General features: G+C 42.4%; 2 protein-coding genes across 2 annotated transcripts; both read right to left on the bottom strand.

The window, feature by feature from the left end:
• Positions 1–1074: 1074 nt before the first annotated feature.
• Positions 1075–6937, bottom strand: TERB2 (telomere repeat binding bouquet formation protein 2; the record flags this gene model as incomplete). Its single annotated transcript, XM_081964509.1, has 7 exons — positions 1075–1220; positions 2484–2563; positions 2848–2921; positions 3187–3272; positions 4583–4722; positions 5408–5489; positions 6748–6937. The coding sequence occupies 7 exons, from the start codon at positions 6935–6937 to the stop codon at positions 1075–1077; spliced, it is 798 nt and encodes a 265-aa protein (XP_081820635.1).
• A 1846-nt stretch (positions 6938–8783) lies between these two features.
• On the bottom strand, positions 8784–13654 carry TRIM69 (tripartite motif containing 69; the record flags this gene model as incomplete). The annotated part of the gene is made up of 6 exons (XM_081965257.1): positions 8784–9597; positions 10352–10476; positions 11364–11386; positions 11754–11987; positions 12684–12779; positions 13106–13654. The coding sequence occupies 6 exons, from the start codon at positions 13652–13654 to the stop codon at positions 9053–9055; spliced, it is 1572 nt and encodes a 523-aa protein (XP_081821383.1). The 3' UTR covers positions 8784–9052.
• Between the last annotated feature and the right edge of the window lie 802 nt (positions 13655–14456).

Genomic DNA, 14456 nt, shown 5'->3' with positions numbered 1-14456 from the left:
TTCTCATCCTTCCTATTACCTACCTCCTCCCACTTATGACTATAACCTTGTTGTTTCTATCGCTACGGTTTCTATTGTTTTATTTGTCTCCTAGTATGATTTGATTGCTTATTAGTATCCAAGACTATCACTAAGTGTTGTATCTTATGATTCATGATGAATGTATTCTATTTTATTTTTATTTTTATGTACACTGAGAGCATGTACGCCAAAGACAAATTCCTGGTGTGTCCAATCACACTTGGCCAATGAAGAATTCTATTCTAGTCTAACTCGAGTATTCATATTGCTTAATTCTTTTCATTTTATTTTATTTTTTGAGATCAGTTCAGGCTGGCTCAATGCTTCCACCTTCTGGCATAGACTGGATAAGACTGGCCCTTTTTCACCACTACAGAGAGAGCGCCTGGCAGAGAAGGCTAATCTTTTAAAAATAATGACTTACTCCCAATTTAGATCCTTTTGCCCCTCTGGAAAAGACCTCTGTGAGCAGTAAATTTGGATGAAAACAACAATTGATATTCCCAAACATTAATCAAAACCGGCTTGCCGGGTGACTTCAGGGCAATCACCAGGAGTCGGTGAGTTCTAGTATCGCCATAAGCGGGAAAGTCAACTGGGGGACTTTGGGCCAGTCACTCTCTCTTTCTCAGCCCACCCCACCCCACAGGGTTGTTGTTGTGGGGAACACAGGAGGGGAAAGGAGTATTAAATGTGTTCTCCCCCTTGCATTGTTTATAAAAAATAATAAAGGCGGGATTTGAACAAATCTAAATAAAAATGCATTTCATGGCAGGGCAAAAGTCAAGACACAATGAATCTAAAACGCATCGATTTCATTAAACAGTTGCAACATTTTAATAGCTGGAATTCTCAGAACAGGACGTGCCCTAAATTAGTGGGATTGAATCATCCACACAAAGAGCAGCGTGAAACTTCACAACATTTGCACTTAACAACTTTGGCAAGAATAACGTTCCAAACTCTACTTAGGGGAGGGAGGGAGGGGGGATAAAAACTGCAGGGAAGTTAATTGAGAAACAAACTTTGTTCTTCCTTAGGATCCAAAGTGATTTATGACTTCCTCTTTAATGTCATCTTCACATCAGAGAAAACATTGGTTTCGTTTGGAGCCCAGTATGCTAAATAACCAGAGCAACCAGGAATGAAATCTCGTATCTCCCCGAGAAATTTCTTCATCGCTTTCCCAGAGGTATAACCTAGAAAAGAAATGCTAGTAAATATGCATTATACAGATGATAGATAGATAGATAGATAGATAGATAGATAGATAGATAGATAGATAGATAGATGATAGATAAGAAAGACAGACAGATATTAGATGGAAGATAGATGATAGATAGATGATATAGATAAATAGACAGGCAGGTAGGCAGGCAGGCAGGCAGGCAGATAGAGATAGAGATAAATAGACAAACAATAGAGAGAGAAGATAGAAAAGAGAAAAGAGAGAGACAGACAGACAGACAGACAGAGATTAGATGGAAGATAGATGATAGATAGATGAAATAGATAAATATATAGGCAGGCAGGCAGGCAGGCAGGCAGGCAGACAGATAGATAGATGAGAAAGACAGACAGAGATTAGATGGAAGATAGATGATAGATGATATAGATAAATAGACAGGCAGGCAGGCAGATAGAGATAGAGATAAATAGACAAACAATAGAGAGAGAAGATAGAAAAGAGAAAAGAGAGAGGCAGACAGACAGACAGAGATTAGATGGAAGATAGATGATATATAGATGAAATAGATAAATATATAGGCAGGCAGGCAGGCAGATAGATAGATGAGAAAGACAGACAGACAGAGATTAGATGGAAGATAGATGATAGATAGATGATATAGATAAATAGACAGGCAGGCAGATAGAGATAGAGATAAATAGACAAACAATAGAGAGAGATGATAGAAAAGAGAAAAGAGAGAGGCAGACAGACAGACAGACAGAGATTAGATGGAAGATAGATGATAGATAGATGAAATAGATAAATATAGAGGCAGGCAGATAGATAGACAGACAGATAGAGCTTGATAGATAGAGATAATAGACAAACAAGAGAGGCGGGAGCTAGTGGTAAAGATATTCACCACCACTCAGAAGGTTGAAAGTTCAATCCTAGTTAATAGCAGATGTTTCTCTATCAGGGTGCAAAGAAAAAAAATATGTTGTGAACTCCCCGTAGGTGTCAGGAAGGACATCTGGCCAGTAAATGCTCAGCTCCATCCCGAATTAAGAGATTACAGGATTATAAAAGGGGAATTGAGAGAGAGAGAGAGAGAGAGAGAGAGAGAGAGAGAGAGAGAGAGAGAGAGAGAGAGAGAGAGAGAGATATGAATGTCTTCCACAACATCCTCTAACCATTTGTCCAGCCTCCTGAGATATTAGAATGCAGAACCTAGTCATTGATCTCCTGAGTTATGTGTCTTAATAACTCATTCATCACCTGTTTTATTTACCTGTCACCATGTTACTTGATGGATAATGTTGAAGAGGAATGTAGGTTAGCTTTCCTGTTTCAGATGTGCTTGGACGTTGGCTGCAAAAAAACCATAAATATTAGAATTCTAGGGCTGGAAGGGACCTTGAAGGTCTTCTAGTCCAGCCCTTCTATTGATAAATACAGTAAGAAGGGATGCTTTAATTCCAATTTATTATTTTTCTCATCTATCATCTTGCTAACTAAGAATCAAAGTTATAGGCTTTTTAATCATTTTCAAGAGCCAGGAGAAACAAATTAATTAGAATAATTAGTCATTCTCAGTCAATACATTACTATTCAACATATCAATCTCCTACTATTGATTCCATTCAAATTTGTACCATTTCTCCAGTTCTTTCTTTTCTCTTAAGCGTTCTTGCTTCTGGATGCTTTTTGACTCAGGCGTTGGACCAGACTGTGGGCAAAAAAACAACCTTAATTTCTAATTTCCCATTACTCCATCTGGGTATACCACTTTATAAAAGAAATTCAATCACTCCATTAATCTTATTTTCTTATATCGGGCAGTAGTCACCTTCTATGAACAATTTTGCCTGAGGGAAAATAACAAAATTCAAAATTCCCGGCCATAATATTGTTATAACACAGAAAATACTTGTAGTTCAGGTTTTATAATAATAATAATATTGTTAACTTTGCCTTCTAGATATTTTTCTTACCTGGCGTATAAGTGGACTGTAGTGTAAGTCCTGGACTGGACTGGTTATCTGCTCCCATATAAAGCGGCCAATTTTTCCCCTAATTTCTACAGTGAAGGCAAAAGGAAAAAAGAAAAAGAAAAACCACTCAGGAAAGGAAAAGTTATTCCATTATTAATGTAACAACAGGGCCATTTTTCACTAGCAATTATACTGGCTGCCAAATTGATCAGGCACAGTAATTAAATACAATGCATCTTTTATAATAGAATAATAACACCTATTTTCCAGCAATTTATCTCGCCACCTGGGAAATTTTAAAAAAGATTCATCCCATGCTTACAATATGGCCCAAACCTGATCTAGTTAGAAAAACAAACGGATCTCATTTGCACGCATAATTATAAATGTGCAAATCCACACTCCATTATATATCTAGGTTTATAATATATGTAGTAGCTGTTTGATGGAGTTTTCTTGCTAAACATATCAGCTGTTCCTTTCTACAGGACATGGTGGTCTAATATAGTCCACCCAGAGCAAAAGGCAAGGAGTAAATTTCATGCAAGCATGCAGGCATCTATTAGAAAGCAGAAGGAATGGAAGGACTTTGAACATCTTGGTCACATTGACAATTTTACACATATTTCTAGAGAGCTATTCCACCCCTGACAGCGAGCATTTGCAATTCATTTCAGAGTGAATAATAAACAGAGACAAAGGATATTAATTTCCTGGAATTCCTGTTTGCTCTCTGGGGATAGCAAAAGAAAGAGGAAGGAAGGAAGGAAGGAAGGAAGGAAGGAAGGAAGGAAGGAAGGAAGGAAGGAAGGAAGGAAGGAAGGAAGGGAAAAAAAGAGGAAGGAAAGAAGGAAAGAAAGAAAGAAAGAAAGAAAGAAAGAAAGAAAGAAAGAGAGAGAGGGAGGGAGGGAGGGAGGAAGGAAAGAAAGAAAGAAAGAAAGAAAGGGAGGGAGGGAGGGAGGGAGGGAGGAAGGAAAGAAAGAAAGAAAGAGAGGGAGGGAGGGAGGGAGGGAGGGAGGAAAGAAAGAAAGAAAGAAAGAAGAAAGAAAGAAAGAAAGAAAGAAAGAAAGAAAGAAAGAAAGAAAGAAAGAAAGAAAGAAAGAAAGAAAGAAAGATCATATGTTGAATTTAGTGCTAAGGAATGCCACAGGACAAATATAAGAACAAGGATGTACAGTCAAACAGATGTTTAGACCGGCTCTGGCATTTTTGTCCACTTATCGAGTCGTCCCCAAAGACCCGGAACAGATAGATATTGCTGCTTCTGTTATTGTTGTTGTTGTTGTTGTTGTTGTTGTTGTTATTATTATTATTATTATTATTATTATTATTATTATTATTATTATTATTATTATTATTATTATACCTATTGCTCCTTCTACTCCATACATACTACCTTTTTGTAAGCTAGCTGGTAGGAGAACAAAATGTCCTAGAGCTACGGTGTTTTTCATTTTGCCGTCGACACTCGCAGTAAGAATGCAGGAATGAAAGACTGTGACTCGATCTTCCAGATAGTCTAAACTTTGGTGTATCCTAGGCAAAGGAGAAGGAAAATTATGAAAGTCAGGTGAAACAATTTTTATTTTTTTGCTTACATTGTGTAATGAAGATTTGAAGAAAAGGGGGGGGGGGTATTCTGTTAAGATGCAGCCTGTTGTGCCTTAAAATGGCTTCAACAGTACTGCTGTAAAATGGCTTCTACTGTGCAGCGCAGTGGAGTTGCCCCACCCTGCAGTGGAGTTGCCCCCCTCTAAAACCCCTCGGTTTTATGTGTCTGTGTCTGTGGGTTTCTGTGGGTGGGTGTTCCAGCATAACTCTGGAACGCCTGGGCCGCTAAAATGAAAAGGAATCAATCAGAGGTGGGTTCCTACTGGTTTGGAATGGTTCGGCCAAGTAGGTAGTAACTCAGTCGGCCACGCCCCGAACCGGCTCTATCGGCAGCGCCATAGGAGCTACCATCTTCTTCTTTATTGTTTTTAAATTTATTTACTACTGCCCGTGCGTGCACATGCAAAGCGCATCCCAGGAGCGAACTGGCAATAACAGAAGCCGGAACCCACCCGGATAGAATCAATTATATCTATAGGGAATTACTTTTACTTCACACTATAGATATCATTCATTTCTTTACCTGTTTAATACAGAATTAGGATAAATAAATACCCGGGCAGCTAGTCTAATCTAAGAAAAGATATTGATCCAAGCGGAGTCACGATACCTTTTTGTATCCGGGTGAGAAGCGTTGCTGCTGAAGAGATAATCGGCAGCTTCCGAATTCACAATCACCCCTCCTTCTCCAACTGCAGAAAAAAAACATCACAGGGAAGGTCCTTGATCAGGCAACACAAAATGTGAAGTCACAATGCAGGTGGTCCTCGACTTACAGCAGTTCATTTAGTGACCGAAGTTAAGCCCCTGAAAAAAAAGGGACTAATGACCGTTTTTCACACTTACGACGACAGCGGCGTCCCCTTGGACACGGGATCCAAATTCAAAGGCGCTCAGCAACTATTTATGACGGTCACAGTGTCCCGGGGATCACATAATCCCCTTTTGCGACCTTCTGGCAAGCAAAAGTTTACAGGGAAGCCAGATTCACTTAAGAACCGTTTTACTAACTGCAGGGATTCACTTAACAACGGTGGAAAGAAAGGGTATGAAAATGGGGCAAAATTCACTTAATAACAACCATCTCCCTTAGCAGTAGAAATTCGGGGCTCACTTGTAGACGTAAATCGAGGACTACCTGTAAAGTATATTCTTTGCAAATGGTGGGATCTTCCAACAGTTAGGTTTTTCTCAGAAAAAGACTGAAAAGTAAAAAAAAAATCTAGATATTTTTTTGGGGGGGGAAGCCCTGGGTAAATCCTGATAGAGATAGTCCTTGATTTGCAACTCGTTCATTTAGTGACTGTTTGAAATTCCAGTGCCCCTCCCAAAAAAGTGACCTACAACCTGTCCTTGCACTTACGGCCATCGCAACACCCCCGAGGTCAGGTGATTAAAATTTCGGCAGGTGTAAGGACACAGGTTGCAGCGTCCCAGCGTTACGGATGGGATGGCCGTTTGCCACCTACCTGGTCCAGGGGAGAAAGCTAAATTTGCTCAACAACTTAACTTGATTCCCTGAACAACTTGCAGTGGTTTGCAAAAAAAAAAAAAAAAGGTCACGAAGTCAGGTGCGGCTCACTTAACGACCACCTTGCTTAGCGACAGAAATGCTGGCCGTCTTTGCGGACATAATTTCGAGGGCTATTTGTAATGGTTCTTAAAAATAGGACCAGCTGTTCAGGGTTTCCAGGCAGAGAAACTTTCCCCAGGCTTGGCGGGGGCGCTGGGTCCATGCCCCCAGCCGCCATGAACAAATTTCGAAGCCTGGTGGGTGTGGCTTCAACGGCACGGGCGCCATTTTGACTCTTTTGACCTAGCTGATACTCGCCAGCAGCCCTTCATGTCAACTGGGGGAAGCCTTGGGCCTCTTCACCCCAATGGAGGCTTCCCCTGTTTTCCTCCCTTCCCCCCCCCCCCGCAGGGATTCCCTCGCTGCCCCCACCTCACCCCAAAGGCGGCGGATCTCTGGGGGGACGCTCTGCGAGAACCAGGCGCTGAGGCCCCTAAATATCCCGCCGTGAGGCCGAGCTGGGGTCCCCCAAAGCTCCATACATCCCCGTTTCCTTTCCATCTGAAGGAAGGCCCCAAAATGTCTCCGCCCACTCATTGAAGGAAGACGTTTGCACACTTTGACCATTTCGCCACATGGGGATGCTACATGCAAATCCAGGCTGTGTTTACGTCTCCTTTGGAGGGGGGTGGAGGGGGGGGATGTCTCCTTTCAGGTCGGGACGTTCCAAGGGCAGCTAAATCCAGGCGTAAAAAGAGGCCCCTGAAACTTTGCTGGCCGATTCCAAAGACCGACTTTTGCAAAATATCAATAATGTGTGATGGGCGGGCTGTTAAAGCAAGGTCATGGCACACACTTGAAAGTAAATCAGGAAGAGTGTAATTGGGTGTGTCTGTCTGTCTGTCTGTCTGGCAAGAACAAAGAACGCTTATCAACAGGAAATATGCATGTTAAGTTTTAAAAAAAACGTCGGATGAAAAATGTTTGCGCGTTAATAAGACGTGTTAGCTGGGATGGTTGCTGAGTGTGGGGAGTAGAGCTGTGAAGTCATCACAACTGCCGAATTCCAGAAAGTAACCACGGATAATGCCTTGGTAAGGCCACACTTGGAATACGGCATTCAGTTTTGGTCGCCACGATGTAGAAAAGTTGTGGAGACTCTGGAAAGAGTGCAGAGAAGAGCAAGAAAGATGATTAGGGGACTGGAGGCTAAAACATATGGAGAACGGTTGCAGGAACTGGGCATGACTAGTTTGATGAAAAGAAGGACTAGGGGATATCCAATATCTCAGGGGCTGCCACAAAGAAGAGAGAGTTTAGCTATTCTCCAAAGCACATGAGGGCAGGACAAGAAGAAATGGGTGGAAACTAATCAAGGAGAGAAGCAACCTGGAACTAAGGAGAAATTTCCTGACAGTGAGAACAATTAATCAGTGGAACATCTTTCCTCCAGAAGTTGTGAATGCTCCAACACTGGAAGCTTTAAAGAAGATACTGGAGAACCATTTGTCTGAAGTGGTGATGGGTTTCCTGCCTAAACGGGGTTAGACTAGAAGACCTCCAAGGTCCCTTCCAACTCTGCTATTGTATTATTGTATTATATCTCAAACATGAAAAAGTGATTGCAAATATATATACAGAATTTGCTCTTTGCAAAGGCTTATTAGCATTGTTAAAAAAAAACAGCAAATCCACCCACTGCCATAAATTTGAGCCTTTCTTTAGGCTGGGTTACTTTTCACCAATTCAGACAGTCTTTGACTTATAACTTATTTATTTAGTGACCATTTGAAGTCAGGGTACTGAATAATGTGACCGCTATCACACCCGTGTCAAAGCGTTCCCCCACAGTCACGTGATCACAATTCGAGCATTGGGCAGCCGGCATGTCGGCGCCATCTTCCTAGGCAGCCTCCGACTCACCAAACTCACTTAATGACCGAGATTCGCTTAACAACAACTGTGGTGATTTGCTGAATGGTGCTTTAAAAAAAGGTCGTAAAACCGGGCATGCCTCACTTACCAACCGTCTCACTTAGCAATGGGAAATCTGGCCCCAGGTGTGGACTATCTGTGCAACTGATTTTTTTTTTAATCTAGGGGAAATGAAATTTGCCCAGTTATTATTTCCTCAAGTTTCTGAACATTTGCCTGTTTTCACGCCGGTTGTGAAGAAGGGAGCTTCCCATCAAACACCAGGAGGAGAAAGGGGGTGGGGGGGGGGGGGAAGCCATGCTTAAACTTAACATTTTCTTTTGATTTTATTTGTCAGGGGTCCGAGTCACAGACCCAATCCAATCAAAACCCTCAGGCCTGGGGTTTCCTCAAAGTATGAATTTATTTATGAAGGCTGACATTATTCGTATTATTCTTATAATATTATGGAATGGAACACTAATAGCTTGGGATACATCCTTCTGCTCAACCTTAACAGTTGGAAATTATCCCGGAAAGAAATTGGATGACAACCCCCCCCCCATTGGAGATGCTCTTTTAAGTGGTCAAGGAGGCATCTGGCTACCTTTTCGAAACGTGACAGCTGTCCTAGCTGAACCACAGAAAGGGTCAAAGGAACTACTCTACTGTTGGAAAGAGCAGGGAGTAAACCCCGTGAGAAGTCCAAGGAACTGATTAGACCCTTCTACCGGCCCTGGGGGGTCGAACCCCCGCAATCCTATAAGCTTCCACAGAGCCAGGGTCAGGCATATTGGTTGAGGAGACATCTCCATTCTCCCCGTGCTTCTACATATCGAAAGCAATAATTCTCAGGGGTTCCTTGTTCTTTCCAGAGTCATTGAGACACGGGCAGAAGTAGGGGTACATCTTCTCGGTGAAGGTGTCCGTGAAGGTGTAGAGGTGAGACATGGCCATGGCCTCATAGAAGGATACCTGGCCCCCTTCATAATCCAAATAGATCCCCACTCTGGAGAGGTTGCTAAACAAAGTGAGACATTTGGGGTGGATATCGACAGCCTTTAGCTCGTTCTTATTCCTCAGCTTGATCAACCAGTGACCTTCCTTGGGCGAGAGGGGATAATTCCCTTTCCGGTTGATGCTTTCCCGGACAACCCCTAGAGTCCACTTGCTCTTCTTCTTCACTTCCACCTCCCAATAGTGCTTCCCGGTGGTGAATCCTTCAGAAGCTAAGACCGAAACGCTGCAGTCAAATCTTTCTGGGATATCTGGAAGAATCTGCTTCGTGTCGTTATGCCAGACGCAGGTCAATCCTTCGGAGAGGACCAAGTTAGGGTGGGCTGTGTTAGGATCCAAGGTGATGAAGGTGATGTCTGGAGAAGGAAAGACATGATTGGTGAAGCCTGGGAGATGCCTTCATTCTAAATTAAATTACGATAAACAAGGCCTATCTATATGATAGGGAATGCTGTGGCTCAGTGGCTAAGACGCTGAGCTTCTCGATCAGAAAGATTGGCAGTTCGGCAGTTCGAATCCCTACTGCTGCGTAACGGAGTGAGCTCCCATTACTTGTCCCAGCTTCGGCCAACCTACCAGTTCATAAGTACGTAAAATTGCAAGTAGAAAAATGGGAACCACCTTTGGTGGGATGTTAACAGCATTCCATGCGCCTTCGGCGTTTAGTCATGCCGGCCACATGACCATGGAGACGACTTCGGACAGCGCTGGCTCTTCAGCTTTGAAACGGAGATGAGCATCGCCCCCTAGAGTCGGGAACGACTAGCACAGGATGTGCGAGGGGACCCTTTACCTTTTTATCTATACGATATACTAACTTTCTTTGGTACAGATATGAAATACATTAACCTCTTATTCTACAATCAACAGCAATACACAGCATTTCTGTCACATCCCAAAATTAAATGTGCGTTTCTTTCAGTTACTAGCAAGAAGTCCAACAGTGGTTTCCAAGTGGAAGCAAAGTTAGATTTTCCTTCACTGGAATAACTTTGTTTGCTATCTCAACCAGTTGCATTAGCTTCCCTATTCCTTCTTCCAAGATAGGAAGGGAGGGGTGGATAATCCATTTCAGTTAAGATCAAGTAACTGATCTGGTTGCTTCTTTACCTGGATTAAGGATGGTTCTCATTTCTTTCCACACCGCATAATGCATGGGTCCCTTGAATTCTCCAGGGTTCAGCGACCCGGTCACTAATTGTCCCAGAGACGAATTGTCAGTTTTGTTCTCCATCCTACACAGAACATTTGTAGAGTTGGTTAAATGTGGCAGTGATGAGGGATAATCTGGGACATAATGAGACACGGTGGCACAGTGGTTAGAGTGCAGTACTGCAGGGATGATAGGTAGGTTGGTAGGTAGGTAGGTAAGTAGATGATAGATAGATAGATAGATAGATAGATAGATAGATAGATAGATAGATAGATAGATGATAGATGGATGGATGGATGGATGGATGGATGGATGGATGGATGGATGGATGATACTGTAGATTATAGATTAGAGAGAGATAATAAGAGAGAGAGAGAGATGAGGGGGAGGAAGAAAGAAAGAGAGGGAGAGGGATGGATAGATGATGGATGGATAGACAGACAGACAACTATTCTCTTCTATTGGAACTCATTCATTGCTTGAACACTGATACATGTGTTTGCATCAACACAGAAGAACCAATCCTTCTGGCCGGTATTTTAAATTTTCGGGGTAGACTTTTTAGGCTGTTTTTTAATTTTTATTATTATTGTACAGGCTTTGTATTTAATCTATTTTTAAGGGGTATTTATATTTTCTACTATGTACATGGTTTTTTAGTTGCTGTCTGTACACCGCCCCGAGTCCCTTTGGGGAGAGGGGGCGGTCTATAAATTCAATAAAATAAATAAATAAATAAATAAAATAAAAACTACATAGGTGCTGAAGAGTTGAGTGTTAGGATTCCCAATCTCAAGGGAAGAACCTTATGTATTTGGGTCCTTCAGACAGGGCAGAATGCGCAGCAGCAGGAAGAGCAGGCCAACCAAGGGGAATGGTTCAGATTTTGTGGTTCATCTTCATATTTTTTGTTACTCTTGAAGTCTGCTATAATCATTTCAGAATATTTCCTTGTAGACTCGTACTCACCGTTCCACAAATGTCTTTATTCCCTGCCAGGAAAAATAAAACAAGAGAAAAGGAAGAAGAATCATTTCTAAATTGCCTTCCCTTTGGACCCATTGATAAGAATAAATATAACTCAGCAAAGCAAAGATTAGAGTTCAAATGTCTCAGTGGCCTTAAGAGTCTTCAAAGCTTCTGGCCCTAGAGGGCCTTTATACCTTTCTACAATCTATATCAAATGACCTTAAAGCCAAATGGGCTGCCAGCTTCATCTCTGAACTTGTCTACTTGACTTCGGAGTTCTCAGCTGTGTCCTTCTTCTCCATGCTAAGCAGATGCCCCTGAGTCTTAATTACACGTCTTAATACTCCAGACACATCATCCCAAACCCTTGTGCAAGATTGGCAATCTTACTTTTAGGAAACCGGCAGAATTTTGCTGGTACAACCGAGCCTGAATGCAGACCAAAGTGTCTTTGGCAATTTGTGATCGGTCCTGGAGTTTGTTTAGGTTCCCTTCCATTTCCTGCAGAAGGATTTCACTCTCTTCCTTTAACTGATGGATTAGCATTTTCTCCTTGGTGTGAAGAAACTGGTGCAGTTTTAGGAACTCCAAGGAGATATGGTACTGGAGCTGTAACTTGTTCTCCTGGAAATTAAAAATAAGAGAGAGAGACAGACAGACAGAGAGACAGACAGAGACACAGAGAGAGAGATTGAAAACAAAGTCCATGCAATTAACTGACGCTAGTGATATGGATTCTGATCGTTGATCTGTTATTTACGATGGGACAATCATTACACCATAAATGAGCTTTTGCAACGTTGCTTTAGACTTATTTCCTCTTTTTTAATAATGGCTACCAAGAAAGAAAAACTGATTCTGATGTTACTGGCTTGCAGTATGTTTATTTGGGTTCAAAATGAGGGAATAAATGTGTTGCGTCCCGTCCCGTCCCGTCCCCCCGCCACCAAAAAAAAAATCAAACTGATAGTATCTATTAAATTAAAGGAATAACAGAGTGGGAAGGGACCCCGGAGGTCTTCTAGCTCAACCCCCTGCTAAGGCAGGAAACACTATGCCATTTCAGACAAACGGATGTCCAATCTCTTCTTAAAAACCTCCAGTATTGGAACAATCACAATTTATTAATGCAAGTTGTTCCACTGATTAATTGTTCTAACTGTCAGGAAATTCCTCCTTAGTTCTAAGTTGCTTCTCTCCTTGATTAGTTTCCACCCATTGCTTCTTGTCCTGCCTTCAGGTGCTTTGGAAAATAGCTTGACTCCCTCTTCTTTGGGGCAGCCCCTGAGACATTGCAACACTGCTATCATTCATACTCACTTTATGACTGGAAAGTTTCTCCTCCTGCGCATTCTTCAACACCTCCAGTTTTACCAGGATAGACCTGAGCTGAAGTCTCAAGGCGAGTAGCCTTTCCTGTAAACATAATATGAAGTCACAGCTCCGTTTTAGCTAGATTAAAAAGCCGCCTCTCTCAGCCCCAAATCCTTAGCCTCCAAAAGTGGGTCACCCTTGAAACATGAATCATTTCAAACAGAACACAAGGGTTAAGCTCAGCCACTTTAAGCGGCGTTGACTTCAACGCCCACAATTCCAGAGTCAACATGCTGGAGTTGAAGTCTACACCGTTTCAAGTTGCTGAGCTTGAGAAATCTTGCAGAACATTAAAAGGGGACCTGCTGGAACATCTAAAGGGCCTTCAAAAGCTTCCCTTTGACAGGGTCACAGGATCATTCATTTACCGTATATATCTGCACTGCGTCAGGGATGAGAAGAAACTGGGTGCATTGATCTTTGGGCACCTGAGCTTCCCGGCAGGTGAAGCACGCTAGTTTCCCTTGAGGCTTCCAGTAGAGGGTCAGTGGTTCTCCATGCTCCATGCATTTCTGCTGTTGGCCTCCTACGTGAAAAGTCTTAATCTTCTCCGCCATCTTTTCCAAGGCTTGGTTGATTATGAACTTGCGGTCAGGAACGTTGATGTGGCATTCTGGGCAGAAAACACCCTTTTTATTCCAGATGGCCTCCAGGCAAGGTTTGCAGAAGTTATGGCCGCAAGGTAGAATGACCGGCTCTTGGAACAGTTCGAGGCAAAGAGAGCAGGACAACTCCTTGGTGAAGTCATCCGCATTCAAGTCCCACGAGGTGTTTGACGAGCTGGCAAGGATCGGGCTCACTGCTCGTTCGTTTAGGGAAATGAGTGAGGAAGTGGACGGATTTTTGCTGGAGGAAGTGGACATTGTACTGGAAAGAGCCAACACTAAAGCAACAATCAGAAGTAGGGAAGAAAGCATGCATGAGAACGATGGCCTTAAACGGCAACGGTTGGATTAGTAGGTCATCTACCTAGGGTCACCTCCAATTCCGTCACTGAATGAATCTACAATCCTTAACCAAAATAAAGTTGATTATCTGATGAATTCACTAGATTCATTCTAGCTAGAATTGTTGGGATGTGAGATGAGCAGCAACTAAATTTAAATGATTGGATGGATGGATGGATGGATGGATGGATGGATGGATGGATGGATGGATGGATAGATAGATAGATAGATAGATAGATAGATAGATAGATAGATAGATGAAGGAGGGAAGGAGAGAGAGAGATAAAGACAGAGAGGAGGGAGAGAGAAGAGAGAGGGAGAGAGAGAAAGACAGAGAGAGAAGAGAGAGGGGGAGAGAGAAAGACAGAGAGGAGAGAAGGGGGAAAGATAAAGATAAACATAAAGAGAGGGGGAGAGAGACAAGAGAGAGAGGGAGAGAGAGAGGAAGAGAGAGAAATAAAGACAGAGAGGAAAGAGAGAGAGAGATTTATTTTCAACAAATAGGTGAAATTAGTTTTTTTCAATTCTAAACCTAGAGTATAACTCCCAGGTTTAAGTCCTTCTGATGAAAATCCTGAGAGATAATGCATCCCCCCACCCACCCTTACCAAAGTGGTCAAGTGAGGAAGGCTGATGTTTGCCATCTCCTGGTAAAATTCTCGTGCCTGGTTGTTGTTGTTTCTTAAACGACTGAAAAACCTGCAGCCCCATTAAACAAAGTCACCTTTGTAAAAAGGTTTCACTGGTTAATTTGGCCAGTTGATTGCCTACA

Source organism: Natrix helvetica, assembly GCF_964273705.1.
Source record: "Natrix helvetica genome assembly, chromosome: 12".
Taxonomy (NCBI): Eukaryota; Metazoa; Chordata; class Lepidosauria; order Squamata; family Natricidae; genus Natrix; species Natrix helvetica.
Note: the sequence above shows the minus strand (reverse complement) of the source record. Positions and strands in the feature narration are given on the sequence as shown.